Genomic DNA, 11,913 nt, shown 5'->3' on the forward strand with positions numbered 1-11,913 from the left:
AGATCGAGTGGGAGTTCTGTAACTCATTATGGACTTTACATGACCTCACACATTCCCAACATATTTGCTTCCTCTGAGAGTCTCCCACACGTTCATATCCCCACTGCGTGTGTGCGTGTGTGTGTGTGTGTGTGTGTGTGTGTGTGTGTGTGTGTGTGTGTGTGTGTGTGTGCGCGTTGGGAGCAGGCTGGAGGGCATGGCAGACAGTTGCATTAGTTATTAAGGGTGACCCTAGCACAAGGCATGTCCTACAGCACAGCCTCCAGCAAGGAAAACACAGGAGAGGAGAGACGCTGATACCAAGACACTGGGGGAAGATGATGGCCGAGATACAGTCACACTGGGGAAGACACATGGACAGTGTGCTAGCGTAGTTTCCATGAGGCCCCAACTGATTTCACAATAAACACTCAAATCTCTGTAGTCCTTATGTGCGTCCCAAATGCTTTTCCCTATAATTCAGCACTTTTGACCCTATGGCCCTCGCGCAGCTTGTCCTGTTAGAAAATGAAGGTCCATTTTACTGTATGTGTAGTCACTTTCTTGACTTAAACCTTTATGAATCAAAGATTATGTTGTGGCTATTGATGTTCCATATTTAAAGGGACTACCTCAGCATTCCAAGAGTAAAAATAAACATGTCCTCATTCATATATCCTCTGACATTATCTGGTGAAAATTTGAGTCTGTGTATGGTGGGGCAGTGTGTGTGTGTGTGTGTCTGTGTGTGTGTGTAAAACACAGGCTGCTATAGAGGCAGAGAGCAGGGAGCAGACCTCTGTGATGGATGGAGTCTGTCTGAGCTGAGAACCGCTGTGGCTCCGCTGCTGTAAACTGGTGAGAAGTGATGCAACTACCTTAACTGTGGACACCAGGTCATCAATAACACTCACACACACCAGACACTGTCTTCACACAGCTAGAGCCATGCGTTGGAGGAGAGAGGGGACACTGTCTTCACACAGCTAGAGCCAAGCGTTGGAGGAGAGAGAGGGGACACTGTCTTCACACAGCTAGAGCCAAGCGTTGGAGGAGAGAGAGGGGACACTGTCTTCACACAGCTAGAGCCAAGCGTTGGAGGAGAGAGAGGGGACACTGTCTTCACACAGCTAGAGCCAAGCGTTGGAGGAGAGAGAGGGGAGAGAGGTCTCTGGCTCTTTCTGTTTTATTTGTGTGTGGGAGGGGGAAGGACACATACGTGTGGGGGAGGGGTGCGTGTTTCTGTGTGTGTGTGTGTGTGTGTGTGTGTGTGTGTGTGTGTGTGTGTGTGTGTGTGTGTGCGTGAGTGCGTGCGTGTGTGTGTGTGTGTGACATTAATTGCTATGCCAGGAACACCCTTCCCAGGCAGCAGTAGCGTGGTGAGTAAGTGTTTCTCTACAGCTCTAAATGTCAACCTAACCGTATCTATATCTCCTGTCTCTAATACACTGAGACTAATACACTACACTGGACGACCGCTGCCTGGGAGGATCCTCTTATCCACAGTTTGGCCTTTATTGTCATTAATCTTGCCCTGGAGGCAGCTCTACATTATCTGGCACAGCCAGAAAGTCATAAACTCTGAAATCCTAACTAACCCTAACCACACCATGTGCCTTAATGCCTTAATAACAAACTTGTATGTCATTTGTAAATACGGATAAAATTGTTAAATTACGAGCCCAGTAGGTTTAGCCACGGAAAAAGGCAGGAACCTTCCTGCTAGCCATGATAGGCTGAGATAACGGATGGGTTGAATATGCCGAGAGATGAGTTCAGATTGGTCTGCCACATAGCACGCTTCTGTTTTTAACGTGATCTGCTCAGTATGTGTAGATAATCCTTTCTACTACAGTTTTTTTAAAGATATATCGTTAGCCATGCAGAACTGCAAAAGCGTTGCTACAGCTCTCAACAACATTGCTGCCCTGAATTTAGCAGGCGCTATCGATGAAGATCAGTGGGAAAATGTTGTGATGGACTACTTTTTGCATACAATCAGTGTGAACCAGAGTGACTTGACACAACAGGCCAAACAAGCTGTAGCTCGCTACAAACCAAATGGAAAGACACACTGCCGTGAACCCTTCATCCATGTATCCGGGTAATTTTCAGATATTATACATTTCAAATGTTGTCAAAGTAGTTTTTTTGCAGGTTAAATGGTATGGTTAGCTAGCTAGTGAACGTTAGCTTGCTGGCTCGCCAGCTAACCTTAAGTGTGTGATCTGTGTATTTACATGATACGTATCTCAGGAAGCCATTTGCATTACATAGCTAGCAACATTGAACCTAGTTGGTTAGCTTTAGCTACCTGCAGATTCATACTACAGCATTTCATAGTGACAATCCGTTTGTCCTGTTGCTCTGGGTAGGGATTATGGTTAATTGTTTAGCTAGATAGCTACATCTAAACAAAACACTCCTCTTCACCAAATGACTACATGACCCATCAAGTTAGCCAGGTGTGTCTGAGGGTGATTACGGTCATCTATTGTATTTCATGAACATGTCTTGACAGTAGTGACCCATCCACTTAGATAGATGTGGCTGGGGTTATAGCATTTCTTTCACATGACCCATCAATTTAGACAAGTGTGTCTGGGAAAGCGTCATCTAATAATTATTAAATATTTATATCATATTTTTATCTGGACACTTTCTATTTTTGATATTGCTACTATCCAAATATGGAAGTAACCATTTCACTGTACCAATTACACCTTCTGTTTCCTGTTCATGTGACAAATAAACTTAGATTTTATTTGATATAGTGTGTGTTTACCAGAGACGGTAATGTGAAGAACAACGTGGCCTGCACCAAAGTCAGACTAGGATATAGAGTGCGTTAGGAAAGTAACCCTAACCTTAACCCTAACCCTAACCCTAACCCTAACCCCTTGACTTTTTACACATTTTGTTATGTTACAGCCTTATTCTAAAATTGATTAAATATTATTATTTTTATCAATCTACACACAATAGCCCAATAATGACTGTCACGCTCGTTGTAAAGATGGGACCAAGGCGCAGCTGGAATGTGTGAACTCATCTTCTTTTATTGAAGGAACGTGAACACAAAACAAAATAACAAACAATGACGACGAAGACAGTCCTGTCAGGCAAAACGCTAAACACGGAACAACTACCCACAAAAACCCATGAAAAAGCACCCCTACTAAATAGGACCTTCAATTAGAGGCAACGAGGAACAGCTGCCTCCAATTGAAGGTCAACCCAATAAACTAAACATAGAAATAGAAAAACTAGAACTAACATAGAAATCGACTAACATAGAACATTAACCAAAAAAATACGAAACACATAAAACAAACACCCCCTGCCACGTCCTGACCAAACTACAATAACAAATAACCCCTTTACTGGTCAGGACATGACAATGACATTAAGTGAAAACAGGTTTTTAGCCATTTTTGCTAGTTTATGACAAATAAAAAACAGAAATACCTTATTTACATAAGTTACTCAGACCCTTGGCTATCAGACTGGAAATTGAGCTCAGGTGTATCTGTTTCCATTGTCCATCCTTGAGATGTTTCTACAACTGGATTGGAGTCCACCTGTGGTAAATTCAATTGATTGGACATGATTTGGAAAGGCACACACCTGTCTATATAAGGTCCCAGAGTTGACATTGCATGTCAGAGCAAAAACCAAGCCATGAGGTCGAAGGAATTGTCTGTGGAGCTCCGAGACAGGATTGTGCCGAGCCACAGATCTGGGGAAGGGTACCAAAAAATGTCTGCAGCATTGAAGGTCTCCTAGAACACAGTGGCCTCCATCATTCTTAAATGGAAGAAGTTGAGCAATCGGGGGAGAAGGGCCTTGGTCAGGGAGCTGACTAAGAACCCAATGGTCACTCTGACCAAGCTTGAAAGTTCCTGTGTGGAGATGGGAGAACCTTCCAGAAGGACAACCATCTCTGCAGCACTCCACCAATCAGGCCACTATGATAGAGTGGCCAGATGGAAGACACAGTTAAAGGCACATGACAGCCCGCTTGGAGATTGCCAAAAGGCACTTAAAGACTCTCAGACCATGAGAAACCAAATTCTCTGGTCTAATGAAACCATTATTGAACTCTATGGCCTGAATGCCAAGCGTCACGTCTCGAGGAAACCTGGCACCCTCCTTACGGTGAAGCATGGTGCCGGCAGAATCATGCTATGGGGTTGTTTTTATGCGGCAGGGACTGGGAGACTAGTCAGAATTGAGGAAAAGATGAACGGAGCAAAGTAGAGAGAGATCCTTGATGAAAATCTGCTCCAGAGTGCTCAGGACCTCAGAGGGAGGCGAAGGTTCACCTTCCAACAGGACAACGACCCTAAGCACACACACAAGAAAACGCAGGAGTGGCTTCAGGACAAGTCTCTGAATGTCTTTGAGTGGCCCAGCCAGAGCCCGGACTTGAACCCGATCGAACATCTCTGGAGAGACCTGAAAATGGCTGTGCAGCGAATCTCCCCATCCAAGCTGACAGAACTTGAGAGGATCTGCAGAGAAGAATGGGAGAAACTCCCCAAATACAGGTGTGCCAGGCTTGATGTGTCATACCCAAGAAGACTTGAGGCTACAATCACTGCCAAAGGTGCTTCACCAAAGTACTGAGTAAAGGGTCTGAATACTTAAATCTGATATTTCTGTTTGCTTTGTCATTATGGGGTATTGTGTGTAGATTGGTGAGGAAAAAATACAATTTAATCAATTTTAGAATAAGACTAACGTAACAAAATATGGAAAAAGTAAAGGGGTCTGAATACTTTCCAAATGCACTATAGGCCAAGGACTACATCAATGCATTTTTACCTGGAGTTGTTCCTACTACTTTCAAACACTTTGTCTTGAAATCTTTGGTTGTTTACTATACTACCTTACTCACTCTTTTTAGCACATGGCCTCAGATGTGAATCCTTAAAGAGATGGGTGGGGCTAAGGCTTAAGAGGGTGTGAACGATGCTGAATGGGTGTAGACAAAGAAGTGCTCTCCAGTAGGTGTACCAAAACATTCATAGAACATTTTCTCAAAAGTGGAGTTACAAGTTTATCAACTTTCAAAGCAGAATTACTTTCCCATTGTTCCTCAACCAAGGTCACATATAGCCTATTTTGACTTTGCAGCTGGTTTCCGCTATCTAGCGGAAATCGCTCAGTTCTGCCTCCACGGCAAGATTCATGACAATAAACGTCAACCTGTCTCTCTCACCTTCTCTTCTCTCTCTTTTTATTACTCTCTGTCTTTCTCTCTCCCATCTTTTGCTAGCTATGTGGTGTTTATTTCACTGAGAATTCATGTTAATTATGTCTCACGTGCAACAGAGCGATGCTTTCTCAAATGTCTGGATTTAATTCATTCACAGAAAGCAAAAGTACAACGACCCAAATCAGGCCTACTTTTTCATCTGACCGGCATTTGTATGTGGCACAGTTCTGGCCAAACCAGGTATGGCAACGTTCTGGCTTATGTATGGTAGCTGAATCATGGACAACTGCTTACCATTTTTGCCATTGCTGGCCCACTACTAGCGATGCAGATGACTCCTGCAATGTCACAGTCTCATTACCGTTTTGAGGGTTGAGGTGAGTCTCTCTATCTTGTTACCTTTTTTAGGATGGAGGTGAGTCTTTCGGTCTCACAGTCGATGATGATCTGTCCCTCCTTCCTCTTGTCCAGGTCTTGGAACACCTTGAGGAATGAGGCCTCCGTCATGGTCTCCACGTTGACAGACGTCACCAGCCAGCTCCTCTCAGCAGCCGTGTCCAGGACCTTCTGCAGCACCGACAGGCCTACAGGTCAGGGGCAAAGGTCATGGGTTAGAGGTGAACCTATGGCTGTGTTCCAAAAGACATCCTCTTCCCTGGTGCCCCGGTGAATAGGGTGCCATGTTGGATGCATCGTATGTCATAATTTACACTGTATGACTGACATATCTTAGAAACCAAGCATCTTGTCCAAAAGCCCAAGAAGTACCTTTCCCACTAAGCCCATGAAGCATCTTGCCCAATAAGCCGAAGAAGCATCTTGTCCAATAAGCCCAAGAAGCATTTTCCCCACTAAGCCCAAGAAGCATCTTGCCCACTAAGCCCAAGAAGCATCTTACCCAATAAGCCCAAGAAGCATCTTGCCCACTAAGCCCAAGAAGCATCTTGCCCAATAAGCCCAAGAAGCATCTTGACCACTAAGCCCAAGAAGCATCTTGACCACTAAGCCCAAGAAGCATCTTGACCACTAAGCCCAAGAAGCATCTTTCCCACTAAGCCCAAGAAGCATCTTGACCACTAAGCCCAAGAAGCATCTTGCCCAATAAGCCCAATAAGCATCTTGTCCACTAAGGCCAATAAGCATCGTGCCCACTAAGCCCAAGAAGCATCTTTCCCACTAAGGCCAATAAGCATCTTTCCCACTAAGCCCAAGAAGCATCTTGACCACTAAGCCCAAGAAGCATCTTGACCACTAAGCCCAAGAAGCATCTTGACCACTAAGCCCAATAAGCATCTTGACCACTAAGCCCAAGAAGCATCTTTCCCACTAAGCCCAAGAAGCATCTTGACCACTAAGCCCAAGAAGCATCTTGCCCAATAAGCCCAATAAGCATCTTGTCCACTAAGGCCAATAAGCATCGTGCCCACTAAGCCCAAGAAGCATCTTTCCCACTAAGGCCAATAAGCATCGTGCCCACTAAGCCCAAGAAGCATCTTGACCACTAAGCCCAAGAAGCATCTTTCCCACTAAGCCCAAGAAGCATCTTGACCACTAAGCCCAAGAAGCATCTTGACCAATAAGTTCAATAAGCATCTTGTCCACTAAGGCCAATAAGCATCGTGCCCACTAAGCCCAAGAAGCATCTTGACCACTAAGCCCAAGAAGCATCTTGACCACTAAGTCCAAGAAGCATTTTGACCACTAAGTCCAAGAAGCATCTTGCCCAATAAGACCTATCCATCAATAAGAAAGCTATCATGCTAACATAGACCTATCCATCATAAGACTTTCTCTAACAGCACAGCAATGTAATATATGATTACCGGGTCCAGAGGGACAGTTCATTATGACAACTGGGATGTCATGTACAGATATGTTGTTACAGCACTTGGTGCTACTCTGAATAATCACTCCACACACACACACACACACACACACACACACACACACACACACACACACACACACACACACACACACACACACACACACACACACACACACACACACACACACAGACACACGCCCATGCACACCACACACACACACCAGGGTGGCTACAGGCATAAGCGACATAAGTGGCCGCAAGGGGGCCCCCGACCATTTTCTTTATATATACTGCTCAAAAAAATAAAGGGAATCCAATTTATCAACCCATGGAGGTCTGGATTTGGAGTCACACTAAAAATTAAAGTGGAAAACCACACTACAGGCTGATCCAACTTTGATGTAATGTCCTTAAAACAAGTCAAAATGAGGCTCAGTAGTGTGTGTGGCCTCCACGTGCCTGTATAACCTCCCTACAACGCCTGGGCATGCTCCTGATGAGGTGGCGGATGGTCTCCTGAGGGATCTCCTCCCAGACCTGGACTAAAGCATCCGCCAACTCCTGGACAGTCTGTGGTGCAACGTGGCGTTAGTGGATGGAGCGAGACATGATGTCCCAGATGTGCTCAATTGGATTCAGGTCTGGGGAACGGGCGGGCCAGTCCCATAGCATAAATGCCTTCCTCTTGCAGGAACTGCTGACACACTCCAGCCACATGAGGTCTAGCATTGTCTTGCATTAGGAGGAACCCAGGGCCAATCGCACCAGCATATGGTCTCACAAGGGGTCTGAGGATCTCATCTCGGTACCTAATGGCAGTCAGGCTACCTCTGGCGAGCACATGGAGGCCCCCCAAAGAAATACCACCCCACACCATGCCTGACCCACCGCCAAACCGGTCATGCTGGAGGATGTTGCAGGCAGCAGAACGTTCTCCACAGCGTCTCCAGACTCTGTCACGTCTGTCACATGTGCTCAGTGTGAACCTGCTTTCATCTGTGAAGAGCATAGGGCGCCAGTGGCGAATTTGCCAATCTTGGTGTTCTCTGGCAACTGCCAAACGTCCTGCACGGTGTTGGGCTGTAAGCACAACCCCCACCTGTGGACGTCGGGCCCTCATACCACCCTCATGGAGTCTGTTTCTGACCGTTTGAGCAGACACATGCACATTTGTGGCCTGCTGGAGGTCATTTTGCAGGGCTCTGGCAGTGCTCCTCCTGCTCCTCCTTGCACAAAGGCGGAGGTAGCGGTCCTGCTGCTGGGTTGTTGCCCTCCTACGGCCTCCTCCACATCTCCTGATGTACTGGCCTGTCTCCTGGTAGCGCCTCCATGCTCTGGACACTACGCTGACAGACACAGCAAACCTTCTTGCCACAGCTCGCATTGATGTGCCATCCTGGATGAGCTGCACTACCTGAGCCACTTGTGTGGGTTGTAGACTCCGTCTCATGCTACCACTAGAGTGAAAGCACCGCCAGCATTCAAAAGTGACCAAAACATCAGCCAGGAAGCATAGGAACTGAGAAGTGGTCTGTGGTCCCCACCTGCAGAACCACTCCTTTATTGGGGGTGTCTTGCTAATTGCCTATAATTTCCACCTGTTGTCTATTCCATTTGCACAACAGCATGTGACATGTATTGTCAATCAGTGTTGCTTCCTAAGTGGACAGTTTGATTTCACAGAATTGTGATTGACTTGGAGTTACATTGTGTTGTTTAAGTGTTCCCTTTATTTTTTTGAGCAGTGTATGTATTTTTTTTGGAACTCAATTGGGGTCTCAACTTACTATTTAGAGTTAAAATCGTAGAATACAGAAGGTACGATTTCGAAATTTGGTTGTGCTTCAGCAGTTTTTCTCTTGTTATGTCAGTCACTGAGACTCACTCAATTAGCCCATTTCAGCTAACATTTTTTAGATTGGAAGTTTGTCTAGCCAGCTTTCTAAACTCGTAGTAATCATGACCGATTCCTGACCAGCAACGTAGGGCACATGCTCAGAAGCACTAACCTCCTCAGATATCTTATTAACATGGCATAAGTCATGCAAAATGTGTAGAATTGCAGAAAATGATCTTTAAAATGGCAAAAGAAAATCACCCCTTGACAAAATTAGTAGAATTGCAGATATCTGAGTGACAATGGGTGACCCATGGAGGTTAGGGCTTCTGAGCATGTGTCTTGCGTTGCCGGTCAGGACTCGGTCATGATTACTACGAGTTTAGAAAGCTGGCTAGACAAACTTCCAACCTAAAAAATGTTAGCTGAAATGGGCTAATTGAGTGAGCTGTAAAACTGTTATTTTTTCTCTTCCCCATGGCAAAATGTGTAGAATTGCATGAAATGTGTTATAAAACGGCTAGATTTTCTATATGCTCCATTGTGTAGAATTGCAGGACCACTAAAATGTTTTGCCGGAGGTGGGGGGACCCCTAATCAAATCTTGCTAAGGGCCCGCAAAAGGCTAAGGCTGGCCCTGCACACAGACAGTCCCTCAGAGGCACCAATTACATCCAGGCCACTCCATTAAGCTGTCCCCATAGGCTGCTAATGCACTAAAGTATCATGGGGGAACAGGCCAGGGAACCAATGGGCTCGCGGCTCAGAACAGGGACAGAAAATAAGAGGCCATTAGGGAACACATCGATCATGGCTGCAGATTTATAGTGTGGGAGGCACACACGCACACACACAGTATCATATTAGACCAATCAGAATCCTCCTGGGAGGGGACAGACAGTTATTCCAGAAGGTAAACAAAGCTTTTACAAGCTGCAGAGCGGCGGCCATTACTAAACCAAATACTGAATTATAACAATTACATTATAAGCTAAGCTAATACATGAAGCTGTATTCCACACAGCCAGTCACAACTGCACTAGAGAGAATAATCAAAAATGGCATATGACCCTTTTTACATATTTCACATGCCATATTTGCAGCAGGGTTGTTGGTGTGTGTCTAAGTAGTCAGAATGATGGTGAAAGGTGATGGATGCCTGGCTCCGTTGGACGGTTTAGAGGAGAGGTTGAGAAGTGACTAAAGGGGTTGGTGACACCTGATAAATACAACGTGTCAAATCACATAAATCATTTGAGAAATCGGACATAGCTTTAGTTCAGTGGGCAAATACAGTCCAGTGGAGTTCAGAATACTTGGTTTCAAACCCAGCAGTCAGTCACATTAAACCATTGACTGCTATGGACAGCAGAGAACTCCATAGATGGAGCTTCTGCTTTCAGGACCACGGTCAACTCCTCTGTTTCAGAGTGGTTTGTTTCAGGACAATGGTGAACACCTCCGTTTCAGAGTGGTTAGTTTCAGACCATGGTCTCTGAAACAGAGGAGTTGACCATGGTCCTGAAACTAGACCTTAAAATATAGGAGTTGACCATGGTCTGAAACTAACCACTCTGAAACAGAGGTGTTGACCATTGTCCTGAAACTACAGGACCCTGGTCAACACCTCTATTTCAAGGTCTAGTTTCAGGACCATGGTCAACTCCCCAGACAGAAAACACTCTTTTCCTTTCTGTCTTTTTTCTTCTCAACCTTCTGTTGTCGTGGTGTGATTCCAGGACCATGGTCAGCTCAATCTAACAGTCTCCACAGTATGCACCCCTTTTCCACAAGAACATACACAATTATTCTAGTCAAAATAAAACCTGTTTGCTCCTTACTCCCTGAAATAGAACAAGAGGTTGATGCGGAAACAAATCTGAGTCTGCACACCATGAAAATAACCCTCATAAGAACTAATAATGGAATCTGGCCCTCAAAAGAACTAATAATGGAATCTGGCCCTCAAAAGAACTAATAATGGAATCTGGCCGTCAAAAGAACTAATAATGGAATCTGGCCCTCAAAAGAACTAATAATGGAATCTGGCCCTCAAAAGAACTAATAATGGAATCTGGCCCTCATAAGAACTAATAATGGAATCTGGCCCTCAAAAGAACTAATAATGGAATCTGGCCCTCAAAAGAACTAATAATGGAATCTGGCCCAATAAATACCTGCATGAACACAACGACACATGCAAGCATTCACACATAAACGTACGCACGCATGCATTCACACACACACACACACACACACACACACACACACACACACACACACACACACACACACACCTGCATAAATGTATGGGTACCTTAATCTCTCCCCGAGGCATTCAACTTTAATCCACATTCAGGCCTGAATAGCAATGGATGGTGACTCTCAGACCAGTCTACCAAAGAGAGAGCCCCCTGGGGACTAAACACAGACTGCTATAATCTACACTGACAAAGGTGCTTGTCTGCATACCTCTATTTAGCCTTGTGATAGGGAACAAAGTGCCATCTACAATGGCCTGTAGACACACAGCCACACAGGCACACACATACACACACACGCAAACGCACACACACACGCATGCATGCAAGAACACACACACTATAACCGAACAAACACCAATTTTTCTTACAGGCTTAAAATAACCCTTTGGACAAGGCAGCTGGTGAATAGTATCCAGGCAACAGGAGGCAATATGGATGATGATATGGATTCCAGAACTCTCCATCCCACCGCTCGATTACACACGCACGCACACACACACACACACACACACACACACACACACACACACACACACACACACGCTAACACACAAACAGCAGGGTTAATGGCCCTGCAGTCCCTCACTGGCCGATAAAGGGATCATGGGAGATAAAAACATCACTGGGACATGCATGGCGCTCTAGCTATAATGGCTACTATGAATCACAAGGACCAGTCATCTGTGTGAAATCTCCTCTGTCACAGTCCTGTTGTGTGTCCAGACAGACTGACAGAGTGACAGTTTATCAAGGTCTCACAGTTGTCATTAAACTGGCTTTATTT

General features: G+C 45.2%; 1 protein-coding gene across 1 annotated transcript in view; it reads right to left on the minus strand.

The window, feature by feature from the left end:
• The window catches only part of LOC115168483 (glutamate receptor 1), a gene marked incomplete in the record, with an annotated part of 136,381 nt that overhangs the window by 86,958 nt on the left and 37,510 nt on the right, over positions 1 to 11,913 (minus strand). The window contains 1 exon segment of the mRNA XM_029723817.1: positions 5,600 to 5,784. Coding sequence (XP_029579677.1) covers positions 5,600 to 5,784 — 185 coding nt within the window.

Source organism: Salmo trutta, chromosome 3 (genome assembly GCF_901001165.1).
Source record: "Salmo trutta chromosome 3, fSalTru1.1, whole genome shotgun sequence".
NCBI lineage: Eukaryota > Metazoa > Chordata > Actinopteri > Salmoniformes > Salmonidae > Salmo > Salmo trutta.